We start from the raw sequence: 19,847 nt of genomic DNA, 5'->3' as shown, positions 1-19,847 counted from the left end.
GTCCATTACTGGAACCTTCCTCAGGGAAAGGTTCCAGTAAGGAACTGAAACGTAGGATAAATAAACTTCACCTTTTGCATTGATCAAGTCTTTACTTCTTTTTGTGCAAACCCTGTGAGTGCCGACATTTTTGCTTGTGTACAATTTATTTAAGCTCTTGCACCCAGGTATCGTCTCCTACTTTTGGAGTGCTCCCCATTCTTTAAAGTATCATCAGTAACATCCCATGTAATCAGCAACATTGCTTTTCAAACACTAAGCAATGGATAATGTATTGGCATTTATCCACAATGCTCGGGTCCTAACTAAACTTCCAACCAAGCGTTTTTTGTTTTTTTTTCATGATTTGATTTTTTTTTTGCACTTAAACTACTATTATTCAAATTATGGTTTCACACTTTGTTATCTAAAAGCTTGCAAGTTCATAAAGAAGTGAACGGGAGTTGTCTTAGACAAGGTATTAAAGTTTTTTCCACAATTTTATTCAGTTGACTCTTCTCCCCTCTATTTATATACCCAGTCTTCTCCGCTGGTGATGACACAAAAGAGGCAGGGTGAGGGGCGTGCGCCTATAAAGCCACAAGCCCGGCAGTGTAAAGTCGCAAATGGTGTGCCAAGGGCTGCCCGAACCCGCAGCCCACATATCTCTAGTTCCTACTGGATTCCCAGGCAGTTTTTTTTTCTCAACACTTTCCTTAGTGTCTGGAAAATGTTCTTGACAGTCAAGAAGTGTTTTAAACAAAAAAAAAAAAATGATCTTTTTTGATAAATGGTTTCAATCAGTCAGACCTGAACCAACCTGCTTTAAGTAGTCAAATTCACTTCTTTCCTAAGAGTTCAGTTTGAAGCTTCTGATTTAGAAAGTAAAAGGGCAAGTATTCTGTTAAATCTAATGCAGTTCTGTTCTCTGTGCACTCATAGATTTGGTAAAGCGATTGGGTAGGAGATAGCACTTCTGAAAGTGATTTGTAAGTATGAACAGCTTGTTTTCTTTTTTTTACAAGTGGTAACATGGATTAATATATCAGCCCCCTAGTTTATATGCAAACATTTTTATATTTTTGTTTTACAAGGTATGACCCTTTTTAATGACCAGATAAATATGTGAAAATATATACAGTATTTAATTTCACCTAAATGCCTAAAACACATATATTGTTACAAAAATAAAATGCATGCATAAATATCACTTGAATAACATAAGAGACATAATTTTTAGAACCCCACTAACAGGACGTTTGCATTACATTAGTGTAATTTGTTCTTAACAAAGAGAGAGTAAAGGATCATTCATATTCCCTTTTGCTGAAAAGCTACAAACAATAGGATTGCACACATTGCAGTTATATATAAAATTTAAAGTACTGTATTTTAGATTGTCAGCTCTTTTTAGAATGTAAGCTCTTTTAGGCAGTGCCCTCTTCCGCTCTTGTATTATTATTGTTTGGTTTGTATGTAGTTTGGTATGTTTAGTGTACACGCCCATTGTACTGAACTGCAAAATATGTAGGTGCTTTATAAATACATGTTTTAAATAGTAATAGCTACAAAAAGGTTATTAGTTTCTATACAGCCGCAGGGTAATGCGCCATGATGTGCAGACTGTACATAACACTGAGTTCAATGGAATTAACTTTTTGAAAGTTATAAAGAGTTTTGATACAAAACAAGTGCATTTCGTACGACTTTCACACACACCTCGTTACTGTGTGTTGTCCCCTTACTAAGCTACTGGTTTACCAATACTTGCTGGTAAGAAGGGTTAATAAAAGCATGTAAAAGTACTAGTAACAGCATTGGAAATGACAAAGGATATTTCCACGCAAGCAAAACTATTTTAGTGCCAAGTTCTTGTAGTTTTGCCATCTTATAACAGGCAAGCAGATTTCAGCAACAAAAAAACCTAGAGAGGGGTGCAGAACTGCATTTTGCCCTGAAAACAAAATCTAAATATTTTATCCTGTAGATGGAAAAAAAAATATTTACACTCAGTGTTTGAGTAAAACTGTTCCTAAGTGAACACAATCATTTTAGTGCATTTTCATTATCAGGTGTTACTAAGCCTTTAACAATCTAATAGGTTTATGTGCGCCGTACTTGAGCCCTGCAGTGGGTGGGATACCTGTTGGTTACCCACAACAAAGCAGGTGATCTGTTGCAAGTAGGGCATGCAGATATGGTGAGGTTATTACTTCTTATTTTTTCCCCATTTTTTATGGTCCACTTCTGATGATGTCACATTGTTTGTAGCAACAGCTGATTTAATGGAGGTCAGCAGGCAGAAAATTAGGTTGCAGGTCTAAGCAGGTACAAAATGTGGGTTGCAGGCCTGGGTTTCAAAAATGTGACATGCACTGGTCTCTACTTTATGCAGCATAGTATTATTTAAGTATTTAAGCACTAGCTAGATTAGACAGCCAAATACTGTCACTAAAAGGGTTCATTTAAGAGAACAAAAATAAACACCTAAAAATAAACATGTCATTTGGGTGCATGTCTATATCTTTGCTATAAAGTGCAGTATCTGCAGTAGCTGCAATAGACTCCTTGCCATATCACACCAGGAAATCAATTGCTGCCACATCCTAGAAATAGTAAGCAGCCTATTGTACAATAAATTAAAAACAAAGAGCTTTTTCTGTTCATTCACAAGTAATAACTGCTTATCTGCTAGTGTGACATTGGTTTAAGGGTGAAGACACATAGAGCTACTAATAGCAGCCAATGATAATCATTTACTGAAAAATTGTCTCTACGTGTGTTTTAGCAGAGGCAATTCTCATGAAAAAGTAGCTGCTGCTAGAAGCCCAGTGTGTCTTCACCCTAAGAAGTCTGTGGACGCTATTGGCTTTGTGGTAATGTAGCTCATTTTAATGGGCGTAACAAGAACACAAGAGGACTGGTTTTATGTTGGAGGGGTTTTTCTGCTATCTAGTAGCAGAATACAGATTTATTAATAAATTAAAATGATGGGTGCTACTGTTTCAACCTACACTAATAGGTAAGTAGTGAGATTAGGAAGGGACTGTAGGTTAGTAGTGAAATCAGGAAGGGACTGTAGGTTAGTAGTAACATTAGGAAGGGACTGTAGGTTAGTAGTGATATCAGGATGGGACTGTATGTTAATAGTGAGATCAGGAAGGGACTGTAGGTTAGTAGTAACATTAGGAAGGGACTGTAGGTTAGTAGTAACATTAGGAAGGGACTGTAGGTTAGTAGTGATATCAGGATGGGACTGTATGTTAATAGTGAGATCAGGAAGGGACTGTAGGTTAGTAGTAACATTAGGAAGGGACTGTAGGTTAGTAGTAACATTAGGAAGGGACTGTAGGTTAGTAGTGATATCAGGATGGGACTGTATGTTAATAGTGAGATCAGGAAGGGACTGTAGGTTAGTAGTGAGATTAAGAAGGCACTGTAGGTTAGTGAAATGAGGAAGGGACTGTAGGTTAGTAGTGAGATTAAGAAGGCACTGTAGGTTAGTGAAATGAGGAAGGGACTGTAGGTTAGTAGTGAGATTAGGAAGGGATTATAGGTTAGTAGTGAGATCAGGAAGGGACTCTAGATTAGTAGTGATATCAGGACAGGACTGTATGTTAATAGTGAGATCAGGAAGGGACTGTAGGTTAATAATGAGATTAGGAAGGCACTGTAGGTTAGTGAAATCAGGGTGGAATTGTAGGTTAGTAGTGAGATTAGGTAGGGACTGTAGTGAGATTAGGTAGGGACTGTAGGTTAGTAGTGAGATTAGGTAGGGACTGTAGGTTAGTAGTGAGATTAGAAAGGGACTGTAGGTTAGTAGTGAGATAAGGTAGGGACTGTAGGTTAGTAGTGAGATTAGGAAGGGACTGTAGGTTAGTAGTGAGATTAGGTAGGGACTGTAGGTTAGTAGTGAGATTAGAAAGGGACTGTAGGTTATTAGTGAGATCAGGAAGGGACTGTTGGTTAGTTGTGAGATTAGGAAGGGACTGGGGAGAGTACCAAGGAGCTTGCAGTACATTGCCACTCAACTGACTCTCAGTCTAACTGAGTACTGACCTAATATTAACAATTAATAAACGTTCATTTCTAGCGAATAGTCTTCCTGTTCCATGGTTGAACCTTTGGAAGTGGCATCTGAGAATGCTGTCCTATTACATGAACTTTAGCATTACATATAATAATAATAATAATAATATTGTGCTTGTCTCCTCTTCAGATGTCTCCTCTTCAAATTCATACTAGTTCTACTGTAAGGATGCACTTCTTCAAATTGTAATATTTACAGATACTCTGCTCCATTTGTATCCAGTCCATTTTTTTCATTTCACATATATTTAAGTGGCATCTATTACTTGAACACATGGCAATACTGTTTAGAACCCATCAGGAAGTTGTGAATATTGGAACTGGCATGGGTTTCTTATACAAGTCCTTCTACGCATTTTATCTACCTGGAGTCTTAATGCGTTCTTACAGATATGTCACTTCTGTATTATCTGCAAAAGTGGGATGCAAGGAAATGGAATCCATATTAAGGCACTCCAGCTGTTCGGCACAAACTTCATCAGAAATGCCATCATATGGAAGACTTTGTGCTGTCTGCCTTAGGTCAGGCTCGTAAGCTGCACAATGCCTGCAGAAAATGTATACATATAAATATATCAGTTTCTTGAATTTAGTTACAACAGTTTTTCTTAACTTATGGTTCAGGAGCCAAATGGGTCCCTACTCTAATTAGTTTGGGTTTCTGTAAAGATAAGGTGCAAAACGTTGGTCCCTGTTATAGAAACAGTTACAGTTACAAAACTAAGTATGGAGCTGAATTATGTATTTATACTCTTATCCCTTGAACAAAATGCTACCTTATCATTTGACTGTACAACCTGTAATTAACTCTCCCACAATTCTAAATGTCTTAATCAAGACCCTTCTTTCTTTTATGAAATAGAAATGTAGGAGTAATGTATAGATGGCACACAAAGAAACACTGAAGAGAGCCTGAGCTAAAAGCTAAAACAAAACCCATGTTATTAAGTTATGGCTGCTGGAGTGTCCATCTCCCAAAGTGCACCACATTGCTACACCAAAATGTCACATTTGCCCTACATATTCTCAAAAAATAATAAATAGTACCTTGTATTTGATCCTAACTAAGATATAAGTAATCCTTAATGGAATTATGTTATGATTTTTATGGTATACTTTTTATTTCTAAATTACACTCTTTACAGGGAAAATAACTTACTCTACCATTTAAAATTGTATTCTTGAACCAACAAATGTATTTTTTTAGCTGTAATATTGGTGTGTAGGCAGCCATGTCAGTGCATTGTGCCTGTGTCGTGTCCGCCCCCTCCGTGTGCTTCAGTCACTGCTCAAGCTATTGCTGAGCACTTTAAAAATAAAATTGACACCATCCGAAGTGACATTGCACAACTAAATCCCCATAACCATTCCCCTCCCCCCCTACATGCTCCCCAGTCTCTTCTTGGCTCCTTCTCCCCTGTGACTGAAGAGGAAGTCTCAAAACTGCTGTCTTCCTCCCACCTTACTACCTGCCCGCTTGATCCCATTCCTACCAAACTTCTACGTAATGCCAACCCCTGTCTTATTAAATCCTTAACTCATCTATTTAATCTCTCGCTCTCTACTGGAATCTTTCCCTCCCAACTGAAACATGCACTGGTAACCCCTATTCTGAAAAAACCCTCCCTAGATCCTTCCAATCCTACTAACCTCCGACCTATCTCTCTGCTCCCATTCATTTCCAAACTGCTTGAGCGCCTAGTATACAACCGACTGGCGCTATTCCTCTCTGACAATAACCTCCTGGATCCCCTACAATCTGGTTTTAGACAACAACATTCCACAGAAACTGCTCTAACCCGACTAACAAATGACCTCCTTTCGGCTAAAGCCAAAAAACACTACTCGCTACTAATACTGCTTTTGACACTGTGGATCACCCTCTTCTCCTCCAGACTCTCCGCTCTCTTGGCCTTCGTGACACTGCCTTATCCTGGTTTTCATCTTATCTCTCAGATCGATCCTTCAGTGTCTCTTACAATGGGGAATCATCTTCTCCCTTGCCTCTTTCTGTCGGGGTTCCTCAAGGCTCTGTCCTGGGCCCCTTACTATTTTCTCTCTATACCTCCTCACTTGGCAAACTAATCAATTCTTTTGGCTTTCAGTACCACCTCTATGCTGACGATACTCAGATCTATCTTTCCTCTCCTGATCTCAACCCAGAGCTTCTAACTCGCGTCTCTTCCTGCCTGTCCGCTATCTCCACTTGGATGTCCCAACGTTACCTGAAATTAAACCTCTCTAAAACTGAACTGGTTCTCTTTCCCCCATCCAACGCCCACATTGTTCCCGAGGTATCTATAACGGTTAACAATTCTACCATCACCCCATCTTCCCAGGCCCGGTGCCTTGGGGTTATCCTTGATTCTGTCCTGTCCTTCACCCCTCATATCCAATCACTTATCAAATCATGTCACTTTCACCTAAGAAATATCTCCAAAATCCGATCATTTATCACCCAAGATGCTGCCAAAATTCTTATTCACTCTCTTATAATATCTCGCCTGGACTACTGTAACTCCCTATTAATTGGCCTTCCCCTCCAAAGACTGTCCCCTCTCCAGTCCATAATGAATACTGCTGCCAGGCTCATACACCTCTCCAACCGCTCCTCCTCTGCCATGCCGCTCTGCCAATCCCTGCACTGGCTTCCCCTACCATCCAGAATAAAATTCAAGCTATTGACCCTCACATTTAAAGCAGTCCATAACTCTGCCCCACCCTACATCTCTGAACTCATCTCTAGGTACCATCCAACCCGCTTGTTACGCTCCTCTACTGACCTGCTCCTCAACTCCTCTCTCATTCCCTCCTCACACGCTCGCATTCAAGACTTTGCAAGGGCTGCCCCCCTTCTCTGGAATTCGCTCCCACAAACTGTCAGACTTTCTCCCAATCTCTCTGCCTTCAAGAAATCTCTAAAAACACATTTATTTAGAGAGGCTTACCCTAATCTAGTTTAGCAATACCCTGTGCCCCACCTCTCACAACTCTGGTCATGCCCATTCCCACACCTTGTGTCTCAACCCTTTCTCCTTGTAGATTGTAAGCTCTTTTGGGCAGGGCCCTCTTCACCTCTTGTATCGGTTATTGATTGCTTTATATGTTACTCTGTATGTCCAATGTATGTAACCCACTTATTGTACAGCGCTGCGGAATATGTTGGCGCTTTATAAATAAATGTTAATAATGTAATGTAATGTGTCTGAGCTTTCAGAAAGAGCCAGTGCTACACATTAGAACTGCTTTCAGGTAACCTATTGTTTCGCTTATTCCCATGTAACTGGAGGAGTCCCAAGCCAGACTTGGATTTCTTACTATTGAGTGCTATTCTGAAATCTACTGCTATCTTGCTCCCTTTCCATTGTTCTGCTGATCGGCTGCTGGGAGAGGGTTGATATCACTCTAACTTACAGCTCCCAGTAAAGTGTGACTGAAGTTTATCAAAGCACAGGTCACATGGCTGTGACACCCTGGAAAATGAAGAATATGGCTAGTCCCATGTGACGTTTCAAAATTAAATATAAAAAAAAAAAAAAAAATTAAAATGGATTTAAATGCAGGATTCTGCTGGAGGAGCTCTATTAACTGATGTGTTTTGAAAAAAAACATATTTTCCCATGACAGTATTCCTTTAAGTAGCAAGATGGTGCCCACAACACCAACACTTTGCTTCTTGGGAACAGCTAGTGCATATAGGGCAGTTTTGGGGGAACACAGTGGTATAGTTTGGGATGGGGAAGGTTGGCCATTCAGGGGTTGTAACTAAGGCACGATATAATTTAATCTTTTAAGCTACCTCTCACTACAATAAATAAGGAACTAATTGTAATAGTGCACAAGGCAGACAATGGCCTTTAGCTACAATTTGCTAAAAGGTTCCAGATTAATTCTTGTTAAAACAGAGATACTTCTGCTTCTATTAAGGTATCTTTTCACACAGACCACAACCATGGGCTATGGGAAGTTGGAGATTTATCACCCACTAGAACTTTAAGGTAAATTATGTAGAAATTCAAATATAATATATTTGCACTTAAGAAAAAATTAAATTTTAACTGAATTTGAATCAGCCCTATAATATCCCTTTATGTATTTGTACATAGTACATAGCGTAGTATGCACTTTTTGGTCCTTCCTTACTTGAGCCCTAATGTCACAAGAGATGTGTTAGGGAATACTTACCGGTATTTTAAGAAGAGGATCAAAGAAATGACAATGATGGAAATGCAGGCAACACTTCCTGAAAAAATGAACCAACCATAAAAGATTGTTAAAAGTGTAAAATATTAGTGTATATTTTCTACCCAAAATGCAGTGGTTTTTGGGCCCACCAAATATTGGAGGGACCAACATCTGTACTGGTTAGAGAATAGGATTAGGACGTACTATTCAGACGTATTCGGATGTATTATTATTATCTTTCCTTAATTTCAATCAGCATACATTAATTCCGCTAAAAGGTAATTTAAACATTAAATAGGAATGTTTTGCCTTTAATATGGATGCATGCATAAGTATGATCCCATTGCTGTAAACCAGGGGTCCCCAACCTTTTTTACCCGTGAGCAACATTTAAATTTAAAAAATGTTGGGGAGCAACACAAGCATGAAAACATTTCCTAGGGGATGACCAGTAAGGGCTGTAATTGGTTATTTGATAGCCCGATGATGACTGGCAGACTACAGGAGGCTCTGCTTGACAGTACACATGGTCTTTATGCCTCCAAATCTTGTCTTCTAGTCAGAAATTCAAAAATAGAATCCTGCTTTGAGGCCACTGGGAGCAACATCAGAAGGGTTGGTGAGTGACATGTCACTCACAAGCCACTGGTTGGGGATCACTGCTGTACACACTTTAGTCAAATTGTCACAAAATGTAATTTATCTGGGCGCATTGTACTAAGGGATCCATGTGTATACCACAGTCATAGTAGTGTTAACTTCTGGGCTCCCTTGTGCCTGAGTGCTTGGCACATTGTGACACCTGCCAATGCACAACTGAAACACTGAAGCCAAGTAGCTAGGCATGAGTGCTTGTGTATCATATTTTAATAAGTGCAGTTTTTTTACAAATACTTGGGTTGATGGCTGGCGTTACTTCTTACCTATTGAGATATACCCCGGCAACAGCTTCTTTTCTGCAAAGAAAAATGTTTTGGAATTTTTAATAGGAATTGCTCTAAATGTACAAGAGGGTCTCTGCCAGAATACAGTTATAAAGCCAAGTTTAAGAAAATTATGAATGCTTAGAGCTAGAGCACTGGCACATAAGGTTATTTAGAGCATACAAATCATACAAAGCAGCAATTGTCCCATAGTCATGTAGGAAACACTAAGGGCAGCTATGGGTCATATTTTTGAGCAAAAACCACCTGACCCTTTAGTGCTCCCAGTCAGTCAGTCCAGTCAGTTACCCAGTCAGTCAGTTTTACCAGGGCCAACAGCCAAATGAATGCATGAGACGCATGAGAGTTGGGTTTCCTTCCTAATTTGAGTAGGTGGCCAGTAAGATAAGGCAATCATATCCATTATATACATCAGTTTATTATTTGTACCCTTAGACATACAAACATATTATTAGGTTCTTTTTATTCAGTTGTCAAATATGCAAATTGGAGAAGAAAATAATCAAATTTGCCATATTTATTTCATATCTATCATTGTTTTTCTCTTCTATCAAATATATTTGTTTCCTTTGACAGTTCATCAGAAGCAGTTTAGAAAGAATGATGTATTTGATAATATATGCATTAACATACCAATATATTAATGCATTCTCTTGTTAAAGAGCTAAATCATTCTGTTTCTTAGTGAGACAATGTCTGAAAGTGACATTTTAAATCCCTGTATCCAAATAATCAGCAACATAGAGCTTTTATTAAACATTTCTACTTTATTAGGTTGCTTTAGGGTGAAGCAAAATCTTAAACCTATGTTTCTAATTATAAGCTAAAGTGCACATGTGCTCTGGATTTTTCTTCCTGGATTTTCCACTGGGCATAGAGGGAAGAAGACTGGGGCCTAAGCAAACGCAGGGTTAGTTAGTGATGAGGTTTATTCTTTGTTATAGAATACTCCAAGAGTGATAGATGGGAGTAGAGTAGCTAGTGAGCAGTTCGAAACACCATCAAGAAGGACTAGAGTCCTGGGTGCACTACCCCAAACTAGGCACCTGAGTGTACAGACCTAGGGGTAGAAGTTGTCCTGCCTATATTCCACTTAAGAGGCCAAAAAGCTTGGGGTGACCCTTACAAGTCAGTTACCTAGTTACCAGAAGGTTCAACACTTCATTTGATTAAGATGTGGGAAAATAAGCCCTCTGATTAAATTTTTCTTACTTTTAGCAATGCCAACAATGTTCACTGCTTATGGTCAGCTGCTTTCCATTGCATTGCAATACTAATTAAGGGGACTTAACTGGCCACTATAAAAATAAGCACTGACATGGAATCAGTCTAGATGCTCCACCTATAGCTTATAGAAAAGGTACAATAACATTTAAAGATAAGCACTGAAATGGAATTTATCTAGATGCTCCACCTATAGCTTATAGGAAAGGTGAAATAATATGACCTAAAACCAGGAGAGTTTTATTTCTTAATTTTTTTTAAAACATTACAATTTTTAGCACAACTGTTTTTGTGTTCAGTACCATTAATTGCTCTTTTCAAAAAAATATACTAGTATATTTCATTTCTTGGGTTGTGTACATTAAGAGAAAGAAAGGATAATTAGAATTAATAAAGGCATATAAGTACAATACCTACCTAACTGATCAGTCTGTCCAGTGGTAAGTTCAGGGGGCTTGGATACAAGTTGTTCTGGCTGTGTGGTAGGTAGCATTCCTTTTGTAGTATCAATTTGTGCAGATGTTCCAGTACTCTTTTGAAATGTTAAGGCTTCTGGCTCTATATACAAACATATATACATACATAAATACAGAGTAGAATACGCTTTAGGTATGTATGTAAAGTATTTTAAAAATAAAATTAAAAGCAACAATCAGAGTTCTTCTACAAATCCTAAAATAATTAAATAGTCATTATTATATCATAGTAGTAAATCGTGTGCAATAAAAGCACCTACTACTTGCCTGAACTGCCAGTTATCTGCCCATTGGGAGTGCTGTGTTCCAGAGATCCATGTGCAATAATAGTTCCAGGAGGTGAGTCCTCACTTTGTGGAGAGATATCTTGTGCTCTTGTATTCACACCATTTTCAGCAGACATAGGTGATGTTGGAGCACATGGTTCTATATATAAATGTGTATAACAAAAATGTGTATAATCACTAAAGGTCTTTTGATATGAGCATACAGTCAAATCTAAATTTCATTTGTTGCTTCCTATTAACGTTGATGGGAGACAAAAAGCAATTTTTTGGCACGTTTCAGTCAAAGCTGAAAAGAGTGACATGTTTTATTTGGGTTTTTAAACCCTATAAATCTATCATGTGCTTGTGTAAAATATTTTTTGCCACATGAATGTTTATATCGAATTAATCTTTTGCATAGCGCAGTTGGCTCCTTTTATTTCACAGAGTAAAATAAATCATGTAAGGGGCCTTGGGGGCTACTGGGTATGTTTAAAGGAGAACAAAAGTCATTTTGGCATTTTGCTGTCAACAGATTCTCCACATTAGTGCCTCCTAGAACACTATATTCTGCAGAAAGCATTACCATACCTGAGTAAGAAGCTCCCTATGTTTGTTTAAGATTGCAGCTGCCATTTAACTTGGTCTCCATAGCTTCCTGCTGCAGCTTTGGCTGTTGGAAGCTCAGATCACACATTCTGATGGGAGGGGGAGTGAGTTTTATTAATTCTTATGGGAGGTGGCGAGCAGGAGTATGGATAGAGGAGAGAGCTGCCAGACTCGTGCCCCAAACCTGAAGTAGCCCTAAAGGAGAGGAAATCTAATACCGGGAACATGTTTACAAAAGAGAGACAAGAAATTCTGTTTCTTTTGTTAGATTACTCAAAAGAAGCTTTCTGTGAGTGCTTATGGTTGTATTTACATAGACCTTTCTCTCCTTTAAAGTTTGTGAAATAAAATGTAACTGAGCATTAAAATGAGCAAATGTGTCGTAACACACTGATTCCAGCAGGCGCTGTTTTCTACTTGTTACTTACATAATGAACTAAACATGTAATTTGGCAAGGGGCATTCAAACTTCAGTTGTATACACAGATGGCCAACATACAAATATCTACACAAACAATTATGTGGACACACACACATACTGGCAGACACATAGGGCGTTATGTAATAGACGCTCTGCAATAAACTGCTAATGAGGTCCTTATCTGAATGGACTTTTAAAACTGCCTGATAGATATCTGGTTAATTTGTATCTTTACCACAGGTACACCTGACCCACAAAACTATGGTGCCAGAAAAAAAGCAGAAATTGTTAGATGGCATTTCCCTGCCATAAACAACTTGCCTGTAGTAGGGTCACTGAGTCTAAGAGTTCCTGATGTGCTGGCGCTTCCAAGTGTTGTTTCTTCCTTTGGTTTAGATATCACATGCGTCTGCTCAGTGGATAATGGAACTGTAAAATCAAACTCTGCAGAAGTCCCAAAATGATTTGCTGATGTTGAAGTACTAGAATCTAAATAAATAAGAGATTAAGTTTGAACTTTTACTCCATGGTGCTTCTAGGTTGCCTGTAAGAGTTTAAGGTGTAAAAACAAGCCCTAGGCATACAAAGGCCTCTGTTCTAGAATGAGATACTAGGGATGGAGACATGAGAAGGCACAAAGTTTGGCCAGGAGAAGCATCCCATGGTAACCAATGAGAGATTTGCTTTTAAACAGGTGACCAGTAAATACTACCTACTGATTGGTTATTATATGATAAGAAGTGTAACAAACTTTGCTTCTAAAATTAAATAACACAAATCTCTGTGCAAGTGCATGGATATTCTAATACTGGGAATTTTAATTACAAGGTTAAGATATTTCCTGCAATAGTAAGGTACTTGATGTGCAGAAGGTGGTACAGCCTTATCATTAAAGGAACAGTAACACCAAAAAATGAAAGTGTATAAAAGTAACTAAAATGTAATGTGCTGCTGCCCTGCACTGGTAAAAGTTGTGTGTTTACTTCAGAAAGTCTACTATAATTTATATAAATAAGCTGCTATCTAGCCATGGAGGCAGCCATTCAAAGGAGAAAAGGCACAGGCACATAGCAGATAACAGATAAAACACTATTGTATTCTACAAAACTTATCTGTTATCTGCTATGTAACCTGTGCCTTTTCTCCTTTTTTCCAGCTTGAATGGCTGCCCCCATGGCTACACAGCAGCTTATTGTATAAATTATTGTAGTGTTACTGTAGCAAACACATCAGTTTTACCAGTGCAGGGCAACAGTGCATTATATTTTAATTAATTTAAAGCTCTTTCATTTTTTGGAGTTACTGTTCCTTTAAGTTTAGCCATTTAAATTTGCTGCTTCCCAAATCCCCCCATTCTGAACTGCACTATCGGCACTTCCCAGAGATGGTGCTTGCCATCTCTAGCTTCTCAATGTTCCTTTCTCAGCTTTCTGTGAGCAATTGTCAACCAGGAGCATGCAAAACTGACATGAGGACCTGAGTAAAGGAGACATATCATATAAAAATTAAGAATGTACCAGTGAATTATACTCCTCTAAATATAGAATTATTGTGCTTAAAAAAGTTGTGTTTAGAGCTGATTTATTGAGAAATTCCCCCAAAACCCTACTAGTCCCGTCCATCTGTTCCACTTCCTGCTGGCTGAATTCTCTGGATGTGCAGGGGAGCCGACGGCTCTCAGTACACTGTAGGACAGGAACCAATCAGCAGCTAGGTTGACCTGATAGGGAGCTGAAGTCTGTCTGTGCTTGTGTTAGTGCAAGGCTGTGATTGGCTCTCTCCCTCCTGCTGTGCTTCTGGCAGGGACTGTTAGAACACCCCCACCCTTCATTTAAAACAGGGACCGAGAACTAATAAGATCTATAGGGAGCTCCAATAAAGGGGCCATTTTTACAGATATTAATTTTTAGCCCAAAGTGAAACCAGCACCGTATATTATTCATAATTACCTACAAAATTAGGGTTTTATTTATCTAATATGTCTCCTTTAAGCTCCTGACTGCAAGGGAAAAGGATGTCAAGCATCCAGAAATGGCGGCTGCTAACTCTGCAGCACTATTTCATTAACATATATGCAACTTAGTTCAGTAACAAGGGCTATGCAAAGATAGGGGGAAAAACAAAAATGTGACATTAGTACATAATAAGGAAGGCAAATTAAAAATTACCTGCCACATGTAGAAAAAAGTCTCAATTTCCCTTTAAATGATCCAGACATATTCCAGGTTTCTACAGAACATGTCAGTATCAGCTTGAACACAACTATATCAAGTGCCCCCAAACTGATACATGAATGTGTCTAACACTTACATACATGCAGCCAACCCATACCTGAAGGGGAAAATGCAGTTGGTTTTAATTCTGTAATACTGGAGGAGGTTGTTGACAGAAGTTTAGGATCTACTGAAATAAATAAGAAACACAAAAAAAAATGATGACATTTTATTATATAACTTGTAAATTAGTTCATCATGCCTGTAGAAGTATTTAGTAGAAGAAATTGACATTTCCCATATTTAAACAAATAGTTCTCATTTTTGGCTGTTTTTTTTCCTCAGTAATAATAACCTTATGTTATACTTGATTTTGCCTAAGCTGCATGAATCCATATTGATGGCATAATTTTTAAATTTAAGTATTTTTTCGTAGCCTTAAAGCTAGCGATACACAGAAAAACTGTATTCTTTGTAGGAAACATTACTCTGTAGACAGGGATGGAACAATAGGATATTACAAATTAACCTGCAATTACAATTTGTAACACAGGTATTGGACCCGTTATCCAGAATGCTTGGGACCTGGGGTTTTCAGGATAAGGGATCTTTCCGTAATTTGAATCTCCATACCTTAAGTTTGCTAAAAAATCATTTAAATATTCAATAAACCCAACAGGACTGTTTCACCCCCAATAAGGATTAATTATACCTTAGTTGGGATCAAGTACAAGGTTCTGTTTTATTATTACAGAGAAAAAGGAAATCAGTTTTAAAAATTAGAATTATTTGCTTATAATGGAGTCTATGGGAGATTTCCGTAATTCAGAACTTTCTGGATAATGGGTTTCCGATAAGGGATCCTATACCTGTACCAGCCCTGGCCTTGGCAGGAGTTTTAGACACTCAATACTTGATGTGCAGGAGGTGCTACAGCAGCCCTATGCATTTTTGCAAACAATATAATGTGTTGGTTCTGTAGTTGCCCTATAAATTCTGGAATAAACTGGCAACTATAATGTAGTGCATATGCTGAAAGACCCTTTACAGATTTGTATCAATGCTACAATATTACAGAGTAACAACACTCTGAACTTCTGATTTTTCCATAGATTTCACTTGAATAACTAGACCAATAACTGTCCAATAGTGTTTACATGTGCCTGCTATGTGAATGTGCCTGCAGTGATACAACACCATTACTTGTACATATACGATACTTATTATTCCACTACCTTAATAAAAAGAAAAGCAGTTCCCATGCCTTGCCATGCAGACAATTGTGGTGAAAGATTGCTGTAATGCAACTGGATATTTAAACTCTTCCTGGTTGGTGGAATTATTTTTTTTGATTGAGGGTACATTTAAATTATTGACTCTGGACCCTGTGCCACTGTAATTATGGTTGAATCAGTCCATTAACAGATTATGTATATTCTGTAAGTGAGGGATTTATTCTTTTTTTATGACATGTATGTATATCTTTATTTATAAAGCGCTACTTATGTACGCAGCGCTGTACAGTAGAATACATTAATATAAACAGGGGGTATTAAGATAATAGATAAATACAAAGTATTACAATAAGCACAAATAAATAAAAGATACAGTTGCAATAAGATAAGAGTCAAAGACACAAGAGGATGCCCCGTAGGGGGTATTAAGATAATAGATAAATACAAAGTATTACAATAAGCACAAATAAATAAAAGATACAGTTGCAATAAGATAAGAGTCAAAGACACAAGAGGATGCCCCGTAAAGCTTACAATCTAGATGGGAGGGTAACTTAAGGTGGCCATACACGAGCAGATCCGCTCGCTTGGCGATGTCACCAAGCGAGCGGATCTTCCCCCGATATCCCCACCTACGGGTGGGCGATATCGGGGACCATTTAGGTAAAAAAAATAATAATCCGATCGTTTGGCCCTGGGGCCAAACGATCGGATTATGTGGGCGGCAATGGGGCAGTCGGATCAGGGACCGCATCAACGAGCCGATGCGGCCCCCGATCCGACCAGATTTTCTAACCTGGCCGATCGAGATCTGGCCAATTTCAGGCCAGATATCGGTCGGCCAGGCCGCTCTGCTCTCCCCATACACGGGCCGATTAGCTGCCGAATCGGTCCAAGGGACCGATATCGGCAGCTATAGTCGGCCCGTGTATGGCCACCTTTACAGACACAAATAGGCAAATATAAGTCTGTAAGTTACCCTCCCATCTAGATTGTAATTGAGAAGAAGGATGTCAGTGGGTGACATCCTTCTTCTCAATTAGAAATGTCTACTTTACCTACCTTCCATTTAGGGTGCTTTTTTTCACCCTAAATGCTTAGGATGGAAAAGTATTGATACATGCACTTCTGTGAGGGGCTCTCTATCTATTTGTGTTTGGGATCAGTTAGCTTAAATGTGTTTTAGTTAGTTTTATAGAGAGAAAGTCAGTGGGTACTGACATCCCAGGCACATTATATGCAGTAAATGCAGTCTATATTTACAAAACCAGCACATTATATGCAGTGAGACGCAGTGGGTACTGATGGCAGATATTCAGGCCCTGGCACTATAGCACTGGCACTGATACACAACATTGGTTTGTTTCCCTGCTATGCTGAGACAGCTCCACTGTAACTAACTAGAAATGAACAAAACAATGACAAAAGTTAATTTAGGAGTAAGGCTAATGCCAGACAAGACGTAGGGTGGATATTTTCGGCAAGCGGAAAAGCGCTTGCTGAACATTTCGCCCTACGCCTCCTACATGTGCCTGCACCCGAATGAATGAGATACGCTTGGGTGCAGGCACATGTAGCCGATATACGCATGAAAACGCAAGACTTTGCATTATCTCGCGTTTTCATGCGTATATCGGCTACATGTGCCTGCACCCGAGCGTATCTCATTCATTCGGGTGCAGGCACATGTAGGAGGCGTAGGGCGGAATTTTCAGCAAGCACTTTTCCGCTTGCTGAAAATATCCGCCCTACGCCTCATGTGGCATTAGCCTAAGGGTACAGGCATAAAAACACGAGATTCTCAAACGAATTCCATTCATTTAGGTGCAGGCATAGGTAGGAGCGTATGGAGCGTATTTTCGGCAAGTGTTAACAGAAAGTTAACAAGCTACACCTGCACTAACTTTTAGAAGCAAATGGGGGCATATGGCACGTATTTTCCGGCAAGTGTTTTTCGGCTTGCCAAAAATATATGACATACGCATGGTGTGGCATTAGTCTTAGCGTTCACTGCAGGAGATCAAAAGGAAATGAGAGACTTTTCAGTAAGAATCTGGGACTGCGGACTGAGCCCGTCCCGCAAAAATTGGGACAATTGGGAGGTATATTGTTGTAGTGCCCAATAAGCAATCATTCCACTGCTGAAAGTTCATATAGAATATACAATTCAAATGTATATACAATTCAGTAACTAGGTCCCAATATAAACACCTGATGTTTTTGTATAATAAGGAATTCATATAAATAATTATTAATTTGCTAATAATTCAGTCCTTTCATTGGGGTCAGTGGAGTTTGCCCATGCCAAGCTTCTATGATCCGTCATTGATAAATATGTAAGCTTCTATATAATTTATGTAAGTTTCTAGGCAAGTCGGGGCAATTATTGTGTATGTTTTTACATAACTTTATATGTAACATACGCAATTTACATAACCTTGACTAAAAGGCTGGATGAATTTGTATGCAGATGGGATGCAGGAAAGAAAGGTTTTTGGTGTGGAATGATACCCCCAGCCCCCTCTCCCAGTGATCTTCCACAACCCCTGTTAGAGAAAAAAACAATATCAGCTGAAACTGCTGATGTGGCATTTTATAAAAAAAAGTGGCCTGTAGCACCAAAAGAATATATTTCAGAGCTATTCCACTAAAACCAAAACTTTCCCCACAATTTGTTCAGTAGGAATATGTAGGCACGAATACCTGCATATAATAGGCTTGGCGCTTAAAAAAATACTCAAAATGCCTATATTAATGAATTAGGTGTACTTTTTAATGAATATGGTAGGGACCTATTTTTATACTTTTTATATCCCTCTGATTCATCACAGCATCTGAATAACTTAAAACATTTTATTAGGCGGATCAATCTTTGGTGGTATTTTGCGTGTATTTCTACTTACTAATGCAGGATATGTTTCCATAACTCCATTGGGCTTTACCATCTATCAGCATGCATACAGCAAGGTTGGATGTGCCTGCTTCCCTTTTGTAGTCAGTCTGACATTTGTATCTCACCACAGAATCCAATTTATATTCCCCTTCAATATCATTGGCATGCTCCACTTTCTTTGGAGTACTGCACACTGTTAACAAAGAAAAAATGATTACTGTTGCAGTTAAAATTCTTTAGTGCAGAAATAGCTGTATCATCATAGTCATCAAATAATGATATAGTGTTAGCAAGTTATCATTGCTTTACATTAATTTATAACAAATGGATCTTTTTCTTTTAGAGCCAGTTCTGAATTTGTATGTGGACAAGATGCAAAAAAGGGTTTTGGTGTGGTGTGTTACCCCCCTGGTCCCCTTTCTCAGTGATCCCAGTTAGGCAGGGGTTTACATTAATTTATAAAATAAACAGGGGTCTTACAATAATTTAATTTGAGTTACAGAATAAAAATATGATCAGAGGGCCCTACTAACAAGAGTTCACATCTTAAGCTGTAAGTCCCAAGGAGCAACTAGTCCGAGAGCATGAAACCTGGTGGGCAACAGAATCTCACTGGCCAGGGGCATATAAGTTTGCTAGCATCAAGTGCAAAGTTGAAGAAATGGTGTATAAGCAAAGGTTCACCACAAAGAGGCCAAACTGTCCAATATTGCTCCTCCTGTGCCCAGCCTAAGAACACATCTGTGTAGAACCAATTTACTGAAGTCCTGGACACAGGCAGGATTGCAGTGTATTATGAGTGTGTTTATTCACTATACATGTTTTGGGCTCCACAGCCCCTTCATGAAAGGGGGGGCGAGAAAGGTCCTGTGAAGCCCTAAACATGCAGTGTGAAAAAACACATGCATATTGCAGTATAATCCTTGTCCAAGACATACATAACCACACATGGGCTGGCAGTTTGCTTGATTTCATCCTATTTACAGATATCTATCAGATAAGATATCTTTTCCTTTTTAATTGTTTTTATTGGTTTTGACATAAACAACAGGACAATTAACAATATAGTACTGCTACAGAGCAGATCCGATATGTATCTTTAAAGCTGATCTATCATTGCTTGTAGTACTACCCAGAGACAAAAAAAGTTAAAACATACTGTAGGACCAGTGTCCACCTCTAAATGACACAAGAGCCGGCAAAATTCAGTGAAGTCCCTAGAGTAGATAAAACACTTGTAGTTTCAGCAGCTATTTTACAATGCTTTATATTGACCTCTACTAGTTAAAAACAAGCTTGATTTTGCCTACCAC

The 19,847-nt window shown here is 38.7% G+C and overlaps 1 protein-coding gene across 3 annotated transcripts in view; it reads right to left on the bottom strand.

Moving 5' to 3' along the window:
- Nucleotides 1-1,058: 1,058 nt before the first annotated feature.
- il15ra (interleukin 15 receptor subunit alpha) overlaps nucleotides 1,059-19,847 on the bottom strand; it is a 39,514-nt gene continuing 20,725 nt past the window's right edge. For 2 of the 3 annotated variants that reach the window (XM_031899059.1, XM_031899061.1), the window contains 8 exons: nucleotides 18,545-18,727; nucleotides 14,525-14,596; nucleotides 12,515-12,682; nucleotides 11,165-11,323; nucleotides 10,839-10,979; nucleotides 9,177-9,209; nucleotides 8,254-8,311; nucleotides 1,059-4,615 (listed from right to left, as the gene is read on the bottom strand). In XM_031899059.1, the coding sequence (XP_031754919.1) occupies nucleotides 4,453-4,615; nucleotides 8,254-8,311; nucleotides 9,177-9,209; nucleotides 10,839-10,979; nucleotides 11,165-11,323; nucleotides 12,515-12,682; nucleotides 14,525-14,596; nucleotides 18,545-18,727 (977 nt within the window). In that variant the 3' untranslated portion in view covers nucleotides 1,059-4,452. The remainder of the gene's footprint in view (nucleotides 4,616-8,253; nucleotides 8,312-9,176; nucleotides 9,210-10,838; nucleotides 10,980-11,164; nucleotides 11,324-12,514; nucleotides 12,683-14,524; nucleotides 14,597-18,544; nucleotides 18,728-19,847) is intronic. The other variant, XM_031899060.1, reaches the window with a different exon arrangement.

This window comes from Xenopus tropicalis, chromosome 3 (assembly GCF_000004195.4).
Source record: "Xenopus tropicalis strain Nigerian chromosome 3, UCB_Xtro_10.0, whole genome shotgun sequence".
NCBI lineage: Eukaryota > Metazoa > Chordata > Amphibia > Anura > Pipidae > Xenopus > Xenopus tropicalis.
This window is presented reverse-complemented; position numbering and strand designations above follow the sequence as displayed.